General features: G+C 45.1%; 1 protein-coding gene across 6 annotated transcripts in view; it reads right to left on the minus strand.

Moving 5' to 3' along the window:
• The window catches only part of sox6.S (SRY-box 6 S homeolog), a 229099-nt gene that overhangs the window by 25415 nt on the left and 188439 nt on the right, over positions 1–15245 (minus strand). For all 6 annotated transcript variants that reach the window (XM_041591131.1, XM_041591130.1, XM_041591133.1 and 3 more), the window contains 3 exons: positions 8706–8855; positions 4878–5043; positions 4330–4511 (listed from right to left, as the gene is read on the minus strand). In XM_041591131.1, coding sequence (XP_041447065.1) covers positions 4330–4511; positions 4878–5043; positions 8706–8855 — 498 coding nt within the window. The remainder of the gene's footprint in view (positions 1–4329; positions 4512–4877; positions 5044–8705; positions 8856–15245) is intronic.

Consider the following 15245-nt stretch of genomic DNA (forward strand, 5'->3'; position numbering starts at 1 on the left):
AGAGTTTAAAGGAACACTCTGCCTTCCTTGGAAAAGTCATGCCCAGTAATTAACCCCAGTAGTGCAGCTGTTGGGGTAGGTTCGACTTGAAGCACCATGACTTTTGAGATAAAAGCAAAAAACCTGTGTCCAATAGTCTTGGATTGGACCATGTCATGTGGAGCCAATTTCCAGTTTCTGAGCCACATCTAGGGCAGGTTTTAGACCTATCCGGGTTTACCAAATTGAGCCTCTCTGGTGTCATGTAAATGCGATGAAGAAATTTAACTTGTATCAGTTTGTCCTTGGCTGATACCAAGGGCGGTAGCAGATGTCATAGCACAATCGCCCAGTGTAGGTATGTCCAGGCTCCATTTGGCTTGGCAGGGTAGAATCCTTTGGTTATTTGGGAGCCTAAGGACCTGATATATGGTTGAGAGAGGCTTAGGCATGGTCTCAAGCTGAAGTTTAGTTTCAAGTGCTGTCATCTCCACTTTAGGACCTCTTGCAGTGAATTGGCTTATTGCTGCATGATGGAGCTGGTAATATCAGAAGCGCACATTTTGAGTTATTGGCTCTGTAAGATTCAACTGATCTATTTGTATCAATTGTACCTCCGGGTATAAGTTACTTAATTGCCAACCGTGCCCACTATTGAGTGTCTGGCATGTTCGCCATAGAGGGGCATGTGGCGAATAAGAATGTACGCCTTTTGTCTGAAGCATTTTCTGGGCTGTTATCCAAGCTTTTAAAGTGGTCTTCATTGACATTGTAAGATTTTGGTGTGCCTACCCCCCCCCATATGGCAAGACACGTAGAGCCTCCAGTGAACCCATTACCTTAGCTTCCAACACTGTGGCTGGGTTTGAGTACTGCGATTCAAACCACCATCTCACTGTCACCATAACAGATGCCAAATAGTACATTTGCAAGTCTGGCAGAGCTAGTCCCCCAGTAGTAGTAGTACCCCTCTGTAATGAGTGTATGCTGATTCTAGGGGCTTTTTTACTCCATATGAATGAAATGATTTGGGAGTTCATCTGTTTAAAGAAGGCTTTGGTTAGCCAACATGGGGTATTGCTAAACACATATAAAAATTTGGACAAATACTTAATTTTTACAAGGTTAACCCGACCCATCAGTGATAGAGGAAGCCCCTCCCAGTGTGTAAATTTGATTTTCATATCAGCCATAATGGGATCCACATTATGCAATTTGTATTGCCTAATCTCTCGAGTAACCACTATTCCCAGATATAAAAGATGCTACCCACTTCAGGGGTGTATCCAGGTTGGGGAAGTTCTCAGCTTCCTGTTCTATGGCATACAGATTGGACTTGTGCCAGTTTATCCTAACCCCCGCATACAGACCAAACTCAATTACCAAGTCTAATACACTTTGTAAGGCCGGGCCCGGGTTTTCTAAGTACAATAACATGTCGTCCGCGTAAAGGGATATCTTTTCGCAGAGATTAACCCTTCTTAACCCTTGAACAGTGTTAGTATTGTGGATAGTTTCAGCTATTGGTTCTATAGCTAGGCAAAAAAGGAATGGGGAAAGCGGGCATCCCTGTCTTGTTCCTCTCATAAGTGGGAAGGGTAAGGAAAGCATATTATTAGCACGTATCTGGGCCGTAGGGGAAGAGTATAGTGCTCTTATCCATTTAATATAACGGGGGCCAAATCCATATCTCTTAAGAAGCTCCCAGAGAAAGGTCCACTCAACAGAGTCAAACACTTTCTCTGCGTCTAACGAAGTGATCACTCTGTTCTCACTATTTTCATGTGTTATCTGGAGATAACGGCATTTTTTACCTCCTCACTTGTAATTGGGGCATCTAGAATGGCTTGGGATTCCAGGCTCAGAGGGATTCCCTCCAAATATTGCTGGATCTCTTGGGTTGTTTTAGTTATTTTGGAGGAATATAAGGCACTATAGTAATCCCTAAACACCTCCAAAATTTTACGGGAAGTAGTCACCTCATCTCCCAGCTGGTTCCTTATAATAGATATTGCAGTGGTCTGTTGAGTGTCCCTGCAAATACGCGCTAGCATTTTGCCTGGCTTATCTCCCATGATAAATACTCCCTGGGCCTGTGCTGTAAACTGTTTCTATGCTGACTCAGTGTTGGCCAAAGATAATAGTCTGTCCGACTGGAGCCAGTCAATTTTGTTTATTTCTGAGGGATCATCAAGATAACTTTGCTCTTTGCCTTTTACTTTGGCTTCAAGTTCCTCAATTTTATTTCGTATTGAATTCTTTGCATGCTTAATGCCTGAAATGTACGCCCCTCTGGTTACTGTTTTAAAAGCATCCCATTATGTGCTCAGGAGCACTATACGCATTAATTTGCAAGTATTGGACAACTTCACTGTGCCCAGACTTATACTGTGCATACTTCCTGACAGCTTAAAAGTGAAAATTACTGTTGTGAAATAGCTGCACGAGTCTCTGCTAATAAAGCACTGTTACACTCTACTCATCCTCGGCTACCCAAAACATAACAATACACCAACTCACACACTTGGAATGTAGGCATAAACACACCCAAACACTTGGACTAGAGGCATATGCCCACCCAAACACCTGGACTGGAGGAATACACCCACCCAATACCTAGACTAGAGGCTAATGCCCAGCAAAACACCAGAACTTAAGGCAAATGCCCACCCAAACACCTGTACTGACGGCATACACTCACCCAAACTCCTGGACTTAAGGCATACACCCACCCTAACACCTGGTCTGGAAGCATACACCCACCAAAACACATGGACTGAAGGCATATGCCCACCCAAACACATGGACTGATGGCATACACTCACCCAAACTCCTGGACTAAAGGCATACTCCCACCAAAACACCTTGATTGGAAGCATGCACCCACCCACACAAAAAAGATTGGGGACCCCTTACCTATATCAATGGGCATATACCCAACCAGACTACTGGGCTTGTGGGCATACACCCAAAGAAACACCAATACCTCTGGCTTACAACCAACAGAAGACCTTCTCCAGCTATTGGGAAGAACTCAATGAACGTTATTTGAAAGAAAGTTTTCAATTCCATGTTAGGCAATAAGACAATTAGACAATATTGGGGAGCATTAGCCGGGGGTGGGGCGGAAATGCTAATCTTGCCATTTTCACCACCTACACCGAATTGGAAATAGAATCATCATAAAGTATAAAACTAAAAGCCTTTATAAATAATGAGTTGAGAAAGAAGAGGTTCATAGGAATACAAAGATGCTGCTGAATACAGTGGTATTGTGTGTGGCCAAATATCTGCACCTTCTGAGAAAAGCCAAGGGCTGACGAATGTTCGGATATGAACTTGGGGGGTGGGGTCATAGGAGCCTTTTCTCTGCTCAGATCACAATGTGACCTTGAAGAAAAATACATTCTTTATTGACAGTTCTATAGGGATTGTTACACCAGATGTTCCTTATCTTCCCCCCCCATAAACTTCTGCTGCAGTTACATTATATCCCCTCGCCCCAACGTCATTTCTACTGACCTACAGATTGGCCAACAAGACTGACTTCTTGCCACCAATAAACCCTATGGAACCGATCACACATTTAGATCTAATCTTTTCACCTTTCCCCTTTAAATGGATTTTTCATAACATGTCCTTGTACTGAAAATGTTATATTTAAATATTTTGTTTCCTTTGCCTACTAAATATTTTGCCACCACTAAATAAGGGTTCAGAATCCTGCAATGATGTAAACAAAGTGCGGTTCCTGACTGATGTACAATATCAATATATGTGTGGAATACAGATCATTATCCCCAAGGTTTGGGGGTGCAGGAGTATAGAGGGGCCAGTGGGGTTCCTAACTGATGTACAATATTAATATATGTGTAAGATACAGATCATTATTCCCAAGGTTTGTGGGAGCAGGTGTATAGAGGGGCCAGTGGGGTTCCTGACTGATGTACAATATCAATATGTGTGTGAGATACAGATCATTATTCCAAAGGTTTGGGGGTACAGGAGTTTGGAGGGGCTAGTGGGGTTCTTGACTGATGTACAATACTAATATATGTGTGAGATACAGATCATTATTCCCATGGTATGGGGGTACAGGAGTATGGAGGGGCCAGTGGAGTTCCTGACTGATGTACAATATCAATATATGTGTGAGATACAGCTCATTATTTCCAAAGTTTGGGGGTGCAGGAGTATAGAGTATATAGGATTTTATTATCCTGTCATACAGTCATGGAGACTCAGGAGAAGCTGTTTGATAGCACCTCTGCCCTCCAGCTGAAATATAATACATAAATGGAGCCAGACCAACTTGACAGATAGGCTTTACAGCATAGATATGGTACTGACCTTATCTCCTCTGCAGTTGTTCAAGCCCATGTTATTTAGGGGCAATTTCCCGTCGAGTCCATACGAGGTGTGCAGCTGCTCTCTCTGAATCTGTTCTCTCATTCTGCGAGCCTCCTGGATAGCTTTCATGACTGTGTCCTGGTCCCCAAACAGGGCAGGTGAATTAAGACTAGAAAGGATGTCTGCAAAAATAGGCGAAATAGGTGAAATGAGAAGATGGCATCAGCGGTACCAATCCGTTTATTTGTCATGTACAACTGCCACTTTGTAATAATAAGCAACTGATGCTGCCATGAGACTGCTGTATAATACATAACACTAACCCTAAAAGGTGCTTCTTATTTCACCTACAACTGGGTCAGAAATCAGCTCCTTTCCTAATGATCAGCTGCTCAGGGTCAAGTACAGTAATAGCACAATACCCAGGGGTTATACAACCTACAACACTGGCCTATGGGTCTCCTACAGGCCTCTGCATCCCACCTGCTGGCTAATAGAGCATTCTGGGAAATGTAGTATTATAAGAAGAGACAGAGAGTTGCACTTACCTAGGGACGTTCCCCTTATGGGACTTGGGATTCTGCTCTTGTTGGTCAGACTCACTGGGCTGGTTTTGCTGACTGGGAAGAAGTTTTGGGTGGGGGACGTGGGAGATTTGACGGGGTCGGCTGTTTTCGGCCGGGCGGACAAATTCAGAGGTTGCGCTGCTTCGTCCTATCAGAGTAAATGACAGACAGTGATTACTCACACAACTGGGGGTTCTGCACCCCCCGACACAGACCAGAACCTCATTATTTGCATCAACAGAGTCACTGCAAAGTTCCTTTTGCCTAATTCCCCTAGCATTCCACTCTCAACCCCTAATGTGTAATGAACCCCAGCGCTGCACTGCTATGTGCCGACTTACTCCTTATTGTAGGCTCCAATGGCTCATAATCAACTGTAGGAACAAGGAAATATGTAGGAAAATACAGATAACAAATATTGTAAATGTCCTTTTTTATACCAAACATTGGTAAGGAATGACATTATTCCACTCATTTACATGTTGCACTTTCATTTCACAAATTATTTTTAATTAATCTGAGCTGCTTTTTAGGGTGGGTAATTGCTCTGCGCTCTGTGGAACCACAATGTGGCATTTAGTGTACAGTAGGTAAGGATGGTGACAGGGCCCGAAGGCTCTGTTTGAGAATTACGGACCAAGGAGGAAGCAACAGGCACCAACACAGATCGTGGTATCCAAGAGGTAGAGAAGTAGTGAAGTCAAATCCAGGCAAAGGTAAGTCCGGCAAGCAAGGTTCCGAGGTCAATATCAGGAAATCAGAGTCAGAATCAGTAAATCAGAGTCAGAATCAGTACTATAACGCACCCAGGAACAGACTAAGTTGAACCTATAATCGGTCAATGGTTACAGGGCTCTGATGTCTATTTAAGGGGAATTTTTGCGCCAAAACGGACAGGCTGATGTCCGTCAAAACGTTTCGATATGCTATGCATGACAGTAGGGCAAGATGGAGACAGTAGGGCTGGATGGAAACAGAAGGGCAAGAAGGAGACAGTAGGGCAAGATAGAGACAGCAAGGCAAGATAGACACAGCAGGACAAGGTGGTGACAGTAGCGAAAGATGGAGACTGTAGAACATGATGGAGACAGTAGGGCAAGATGGAGACAGTAGGGCCAGATGGAGACGGTAGGACAAGAGGGAGACAGCAGGGCAAGATGGAGACAGTAGGGCAAGATGGAAACAGTAAAACAAGATGGGTAAAGTAGGGCAAAATGGAGACAGTAGGGCCAGATGGAAACAGTAGGACAAGATGGAGACGGTAGGACATGATGCAGACGGTAGGACAAGAGGGAGACGGCAGGGCAAGAGGGAGACAGTACAGAGAGAGAGAGACAGAGAGAGAGAGAGAGAGAGAGAGAGAGAGAGAGAGAGAGAGTGAGAGAGAGAGAGAGAAGGGCAAGAGAAATCCATATGTCAAGACGGATAGAGCATGGACAAGATGGAGAGAACAGGGTTAGGAATAGACAGAAGAACAAAATGATCACAATAGGGTAAGATGTCTGAAATAACCTTTTTTCAGTTACCCAATATTCATTTTTCCTTCACTGCTGCTCTACAACTCCCAGAAACAATCTAACCTCTCTCTTTTTGTCCCAGCACCTTCCGTCAGTAAAGATGCCTCTTGTTGCACTGATATTGCCTCTGTATTATTCTCTCATATTAACCCATTGTGCAACAGCTATCCGCTGGGACACTGGGAGCTGCAGCTTGTAATTCCCATGAATTTAATGTCATACAAAGGGTTTATCTTTGGTGCAACAGTAACACCCCCAAATCCCAGGAATTGATGAAATGAGGAATAAGTGATTTCAGTAGGGAAATCCCAGGCAATTAGCATAGTGTGTGCCACTCATCAATCAGAATGTGCCAGCTAAGAAAGCCTGGCATCGGCCAGGCACCCAGCAAATAGCGAATCAGGTTTACCCGAGGAAAGTGTTAGTCAGGCAGCGATGGTTTCGTTTGGGTGAAATCCATCTGGCAGCCCCGGTGTCTTATTAGATGTGCTGTGTCCTACAGACTTAAAACTGAATGTTACCCCAATGTTTGTATATATCTGTAACCTTGTTATGAGCTAAGGGGGCCCAGCCTGAAGGTCAGTTAGGGGGAGATTTGGGGTGAGTGCTTAATTGTGCCCTGGGTACCCCTGGAACTATAGCAGGGTGACTGTTACCCCAATGTTTCTATTTATCTGTAACCTTGTTATGAGCTAAGGGGGCCCAGCCTGAAGGCCAGTTAGGGGGAGATTTGGGGTGAGAGCTTATTTGTGCCCTGGGTACCCCTGGAACTACAGCAGGGTGACTGTTACCCCAATGTTTCTATTTATCTGTAACCTTATTATGAGCTAAGGGGGCCTAGCCTGAAGGTCAGTTAGGGGAAGATTTGGGGTGAGCAGTTTTTGCCACTCTTCTAGTGAAAGTACAAACATATTGTCTCCCCGGTTTGCGCAGGAAACAAGTAACATACAGTATAATATAGGTCTGCACTGGGCTTGTAAGAGAATAAAGTCACAGTGGAACATGAAACACTAGTGACACTTGTTTGGTCAGGCTGGGGGTTCTTCTGTTTGCAGAGCAGATCTCCAGTTCAAACAAGGGATTAAAGCGTTTGTATTCGGGGCTCCGCCACTTGCCAAAAAAATCTTCCCACTCTGGCTATTAAGTTTTTGAGAGCCCAACTGTAAAAACAAATTTTATGTTCTTTTTTTACTCTATTAAAATTATTGACGTTTTCAGTGTGCTCGGTGCAGTGAACGAGAAGAGAAAAAATCCCTGACAAGAATTTTCTTTGGACCCATTCCACGTTTGTACGTGAGTTCCCCGGGCGAGAGGCAGAAATACAGCAGAGAGATTTTAGAATCAGATCCCTAAAGTCTTGCCGAAAAATCCCACACGTGGCTGGGGCCCCCCGACACAAGAACAAGGAGCAGCCTGTACCCCGGCACATGTTAAGTGTCTGAAACACGTTTCCCCAGCAAATACACCATCACTTTCCATGACAACATTCTGATTTATTTTACTTTATTCACAAGTTGTTCCTATTCTCAGAGTGTGCAGATGTTCTGAGGCCACCAACTGGGTGCAGAAACCTCCCGTGTATGGGGGACACCTCTACTGCACCCCCTATTTCTCTCCAATATTTCCCCTATCGCTAATACCGAAATAAACCATCCCGACTCATACATTGTGTCTCGGATAATAACAACAGGAAATTGGTCTTCCCCACACTCACTGTCATGAACTCCACTGCCCCTCTATACTCCTGCACCCCCAAACCTTGGGGATAATGATCTGTATCTCACACATATATTGATATTGTACATCAGTCAGGAACCCCACTGGCCCCTCTATACTCCTGCACCCCCAAACCTTGGGATAATGATCTGTATCTCACACATATATTGATATTGTACATCAGTCAGAAACCCCGCTGGCCCCTTTATACTCCTGCACCCCCAAACCTTGGGGATAATGATCTGTATCTCACACATATATTGATATTGTACATCAGTCAGGAACCCCACTGGCCCCTCTATACGCCTGCACTCCCAAACCTTGGGATAATGACCTGTATCTCACACATATATTGATATTGTACATCAGTCAGAAACCCCACTGGCCCCTCTATACTCCTGCACCCCCAAACCTTGGGAATAATGATCTGTATCTCACACATATATTGATATTGTACATCAGTCAGGAACCCCACTGGCCCCTCTATACTCCAGCACCCCCAAACCTTGGGGATAATGATCTGATAATTATATTGTACAAGAACCCCACATTAATTAGGGGGTGTCAGGTCTCTTACCTTAATTTGTGCTACTGGGCTGGTCCCTCTTTTTTCACTTTTCATGGCCGTAGGTGACAGAGCTCCCATGGCGTTTGTCGGCTGTGGGGTCGTGGGCATTTTGGCACCGGGAGACACTTGCATGCTGGCCAGTTGCGCTGCGTACAGTTGCTGGGGATGAAAGGAAAGGGGTGACACTCATTGTGCAGTTACAGAACACGGAGAAACTGATGATGGAGTCTCTTTCCGAGAGAACAATTGTCGTGTCTATTTTTGCACTTTGTGGTTTATCGACACTTCCTGTTTGTGACTTTAAAAACTTTAGATTAATTGCTAATAGCAACACAATCTGGCGGGGGGTATGGCAGCTCCGCTGATTGCTCTCTGAATTGTTGTACGGGAAGATCAAAGTGAATCTTTTCCTATTTTGCAGGTGAAAATATCAGTGACTTTTCTACTGCTTTTTAATATTAACCTTTTCATACAATTTTTTTTCCAAAGCAAAACTTTTAATTCTTTCCTGTTGCTAAGGTCATTGCCTGTGACAACCACACAACATATGTTGTATTTCCCATTTTTCTATTTAGACCTGGTTGCTAGGGACAGTAAGACCTTAACAACCGAAGACTTGTTTAAGATCCAAGATCAGTGAAAATTCGTAAAAAGAAAATACAGTGCAGTATGAGGGTGGAGCCTATTGCTCAGAACATTCCTTCACTGTATATTAAGATTAATATAGTCCTGATCACCCAGAATCTCTCTATTTAATGAAGCACATTCCACTTGGACCTCCCTGCCCCCGTGCTATTCGGTAGATGGTGTAACCTATAGCTATAAGGGATACTGTGTGACTGTGTGTCTCTATTCAGACCTAGTTAAGGAGCTGCCACGCTGCTGCTAAATAAAATATGCAAATGAGTAATACTTTATTTATGGAGCTGGAACTTCAGCGATTCAGACAATGAGTAATTGGGGCTGAGAAGAAAGGAGATGACTCTGAGGGCAATCCGACATTTGCATTACAGAATTTGCATTAGGATTTTGCTACAAAGTAGCACCAACGTGGGGGAAAAACATCATCCTCACTCCTGGATACAATGTAAAGAATCCTTCCCTGCTGCTGATAAACAATAGACAGGACACTTCTCCTCTTAGAGGGGCTGCGGCACATTTTACCGGAGAGATGGATACACTGTATGTAGAGTCATCTTTGTACAGTTGATCCATTATACACAGGGTGGGGGCACGGTTCTATTGCAGCTCTATGGGAACATATGCCACTGGCTGAAAGTGGTAGGAAGCGGTACTGCAGCTATAAAATTTATTGAGGCAACGGAATTCATGGTATTGTTGGTAGAATACATTTTCTTTCATTCAGAAGTTTTTTCTTTAAACTGAGAGCATTTGAACTGGGCATCAGGACCCCAAAGTGGGGGTAGGTTGCAAAGAAAAGTCAGAAGAAACTCGGGGCACAAACTTCTTTTCTACTGAATATTATTGTCTCTGTGTTTGTAATGTGGGATTCCTCTGGCTCCTCCAGCAGGGACAATAATTTGGGACAGGCCAGCCAGGGCCCCCATGGTAGCGGAATGCCCAGACACAGGGTCACCATCAGAGGGGTACTGCAGCCAGGGGCCCCTTGGAAAACAGGTCCTCAAATTTGGGTGTGAAATGGGTAAGGAGGAGTGGGTGGAGTTCAGAAGAAATTTTGGATTTTGGGTGTGGCCAGGGCAGGCTAATTACCCCTGGGTGGGCCCTGCTAACTAAGCAGTATGGGGCCCCTTAATTCCTATTTTCCAGGTACCAGCAACAGTCCCAAAAACACAGATGGTTTCATTAGTGCCTGAATATGGACGTGACAGAAATTAGATTGTAAGCTCTGCATTCTTGAGGACTGACAAGATTAATAATATGACTATTTGCCTGGGAATTGATTATGTATGAGTCCACGCAGGTTGATTGACAGGGAAGTATTTGGGGGTCGGCAATAAGTAATGACATGTAGAAATGGTCGCTGTGCCAAGGGTCTGGGGGTGAGAAGGATCATGTGACCGGGGATTGAAGGGGAGATAAATAGAAGTGGCAGCAGTGGTGCCAAGGGCAGATCAGAACGTCTGTCTGTGGGATACGCCAAGGAACCAGATGCTGCAACTTATAAATATCTAGTGCACAAGCAATTGACTGATGACCCATGTTCCGCTAGGGCCTGTCTCAGCCATGGTGCCAATGTAAGGGCTGGGGGAGGTCGAGGTGACTGGGATTCCCTTGATTTTCAGCCAATAATTCTGCCCCCCCCCCCATAAAAATCTGATAGAAACTTCTCTCTTTGCCTCTGGGCTGAATTAAATTAAGCAAACAAACGAGATAAAAATGAATTAACAGCTGTCATGGCATTGTTCAGCTATAACTCCCAGCAGCCTTCAATGCCTCTCCCTTTTCTATTGCCTTTTAACTCCTTTATTCATGCTCCTCTCCCAATACAGAGGGGGTTTTGTGCACCTCCTCTGTCTCCTTCTCTCCTACCCATTTGGTATGTGCCCACTACAGTCTATGCACTGGTTCTGATCCAACAGTGGGGGGTACCACTTCCTCCTCAGCTTGGCCAGGGGATCACCCTCCCAAAAGCTTCCGCCTTAGGCATGGGCCCTCAGGTGCTTATGCAGATCATACAGCAATCCCACTACAGTACAAGGACCCCATTCTGCAATTGGACAGGAGGTGAAACTCCTGCAGGGGCCCCGGGGAAGCCCATAGTGGGGGTATATATGTGGGGCCCATGTTGTATGTCACTGCTCAGATGTTGGTGCAGGAGGAAAGGGCAGATGGGATGCCCATGGGTTAATAACGCACAGGCTGACAGGCTCAAGTACAATGTGCCGTGGCAAAGATCACGACCTGTGCTGGGGAAAAGATTATTCCGGAAAGAAATATAATTGCAGCATTTACAAATAGTGGCCCCGTCTGTGTCCCTCACCTCCATCCACCATAAAACTGCCGTTTCTGCCCATCCCTTCCAGTAACTGCCAGTGATCATTAGTCACAAGGTTTTATGGATTTGTTTAACTGTAACAATCTGCACGAGAAAGGTAATTAACAATCCAATGTCTGTTCTAGAAATGACTTCCCTGCTGCATTTGCAGGTAGGCAACATGGCAGCTCCCGTGCAGAAATGGGTATATATCTCTTTGTTGGCAGGTATAGGAGTGTATGTAGAGTAGGTGCACTTACCCCCTGTATTGTACCAGGCACATGTCTGTAGATGCCAAACACATATAGAATCAAAGGGAGCCAGCGGGAATTAAGAATTCATGGGTCTGTGTGAGTTGCAAATCCATTTGAATATTTTACCTATGTGTCTCTGTACCCTTGACGCAGCCCCCCGGCCCGGGCATAAATAATGTTTAATTTGAAAGAGAATAAGCTATTTCCCCCAACAAACAGCAGCGCTTGTGATATTCAAATGTCCCTTCCTTTCATTCCTCTGATGTGACTGCAATCTCACTGCTGCCCCCGCGCTCAGGGACTGCCCCAAACCCCCCGGAGAGGCCGGGCACGGGTCAAGGCAAGCCGGGTATCACATGGGTCTGACTGGAAAGAACAAAGGAACTGTCCTGGGGCCCGAGTCCTACCCCCCCAGCCCCACTGTCACTTCTCTGCACAGGCACGGACCCCCTTCTCCTGTATTGTCTCTAAAGGGGCCCCTGCATCTTCCCCCCCAACCCCACTGTCATTGCTCAGTGCAGCCATTAACCCCCTTATCCAGTACAGTCTCATATGGGGCCCCTGAGAAACCTTTGGACACAAGTGAACGGCTCAGGTAATACCTTTGTCCATCTGAGCATTAAATGAGCCATTGAAATATGGCTTAGTTGCAGGGAATTTCAGCTCCCCCTTCCTATTTCCTACCTGCGCAACTCCCCGCAGACTCCTGAACAGCTTGGAAAATGCAGCTCTATAACTTTATCACACGCAAGTGACCAGACCTTTAATCAGCGTTAATTAAATGGAGTCCACTAGGACAGTAACGGGTCAGGCGTCTCCATCTTTAGAAGTAAAACGGGGAACAGAAGCAGTTCCTTTATTGCCGATAAATAATATGGGAATATGGGGCTATTTTACTAACCAGGCCTAGGGGCACAAACTGCCCTTTTCACGGAACCATCATCAGCACATTTGGGGGCACCAAGTGCTAGTCAGGTTGGCATAGCTATGGAGCCTTTCAACTGGGGTACATGGGACGCACCCCCAGTCACAGACCTGAGCTTTACATTGGGCCTGTGTGTGGTTGGCCGAGTCTCAGTCTGGACATGGCACCGACTCCCAGCAGGGATTTAACTATTGTTGAAGGGCAAAGTCAAAACAAACAACGGCACCTGGTACTGCAGAAAGAGCTTGAGATCCACCTGGGTGTTCCCTGACCTCTCCGTGTGCCGCTCTGAATCTGGCTCATAGAACTCAGCTGATTACTGCATATTCCCATGAGTGGTGCTAAACTACATTTCCCAGCATCACCACACAGCCAACTACAAATAAAAGTGTCATGATTTGGACACACACTGGGGTAATTCCAATGACCCTGAGTTCCCCCATAATGACCCGTGTCCTATTGTAAATAGCCCCCTGTGGTTTCTTTACATTGCAGGTTCCCTTGGAACGAGTACAGCATTAACTCTGCTCCAGCAGAGCAGATCCCCTACCCGACATCCATTCAGCTACAGGCACCTTCCAGGCAAGGCTCAGTGACCCAGCAGCTTCCAGATGTCTCTGTGCCCCCCACGCCCCCCCTGGAACATCTGTTTCATCTGCTGCCATACAGACCGGGCGCTGCCATACATTAGCACTGTCACCTCTCTGCTCTTCCTCCAGCCAAACTTTTTATTTGGGTGGATTAACTGGGGTGACAAAGGGACTCAATTCTAAATAAACTCTTGCCTCACGGTCACTTGAATTTGCGGGACCACTTCTGGTTCCAGTTTAACTTCCCCTTTAAAATCAGAGCCTTTCCTGCTTTAGTTAGCGGCAGAACATTTCAGCTTAGGGTTATTTCTTTCTCTGCGAGGGGAATCGAAAATAGCTCACAAAATCCCCGTCGAGTGTAGCATTATCCCTCCTGCGCCACAGACCCAGCCGCTCAATCACACACGGGGCCATTAACACCAAGGAAATGGCCGGGCACGTCGCTCTCCATGATCCCAGCGGCTACAAATAGGAGTTTTTTTTTACCCATCTCTAGACAGGCGCCTCGTGTGATAGAATTTAGGTAAACTACTACCAATTATAATAAGTAGCAAAGGCCAGACAATTGGCCCCTCGCTGGGCTCCAATGGGAAGTAAACGAGATGAAATGGGGCCCCTGACCTATTGATAATCATTTCAAAGAAGGGCCACACACAGGGGGTAACATTTAAAGTTGCTTTTTCTGTCATCTTCTTACTGTAGGCACACCGGGGTCCCCCTGATAAATCATTGTGCTAAAATAATATTTAAAGAGGTGGGGGGAGAGAGAAATCAGCAGTAAATGAGGCTCTTACCAGCCACTGTCACAGCACCTAGTCCCTCTGCATTTTATGTTTCACTCAGAACCACATTCTGTATCATGTACAGTAGATCTGACAACCTATGGCCTGGTGCACAGCAGTTCACCTGTTAATGCCTAGGTGCTGGAACAAATGAATCCCATAATGTTACAACAACAAAAGTAGTCTGCACTCAATAGGTCTTGTGAAGTGAAAAAAATTATTTATTCAACGTTTCGGCTCACACACACGAGCCGTCCTCGAGTTTATATATGCTAAACTCATATAAAATGTGGTAAATTCAAGCTAATGAATTAAAGGGGAACTACAGAAGGATAACGTCAGCATCATTTCCTCACTCTAAGGTAATAGAATTTTCTTGCCTCGGCGTCTGTAGCTTGTGTGTGTCTGATCTAATAACTGTCTGGGGTTAATGAATGGGGAACTGCACAGTAACAATATGACTCTCTCTATCCTGTGATCTCACAAAGTGAACAATCTTCAGGGACGGGGGCCTGCGAAATTACATCTTTGCGAGGAATTTCCAGAGACAGATCGTCACTCTCATTCCTGACCCAGACACCTACCTGCTGTTAAACTCATTTTCCCTGTCATTCCTACCCACCCCTACGGCTGCAGCCAGCCATTCCCATGCACTTAGCCTCTGGCAGTGAAGGGGTTAAGGCAGTGAGCCTTTTCTATGAGAAGTAATTAGATAGATTAAATGATATTTAATAGAGAGAGTGGGATTAAAAGACAATTTGCAGTTGGTCAGTTTAATTTAAATGGAAATAAACATATTCTTCATGGAGTATCAATGAAATATTTCTAATCCAATGCCAAGAACGTGATTTAATTACAGCAGGCGGGGGGCAGGGGGGTTGCCCCATTAACATGAACGATGGCACCAAACAGGAGGGGCAAACCAAGGTTTTTATAGGAATAAATAATTGATATTCTCTGGGGGGGATGAATCAATCGATATTCTCGTCGGAAATGATAAAATAAAAAGACAAAAGAGAAGCTGAAAATAAAGGGAATTCTC

The sequence above is a fragment of the Xenopus laevis genome, chromosome 4S (genome assembly GCF_017654675.1).
Source record: "Xenopus laevis strain J_2021 chromosome 4S, Xenopus_laevis_v10.1, whole genome shotgun sequence".
Lineage (NCBI taxonomy): Eukaryota > Metazoa > Chordata > Amphibia > Anura > Pipidae > Xenopus > Xenopus laevis.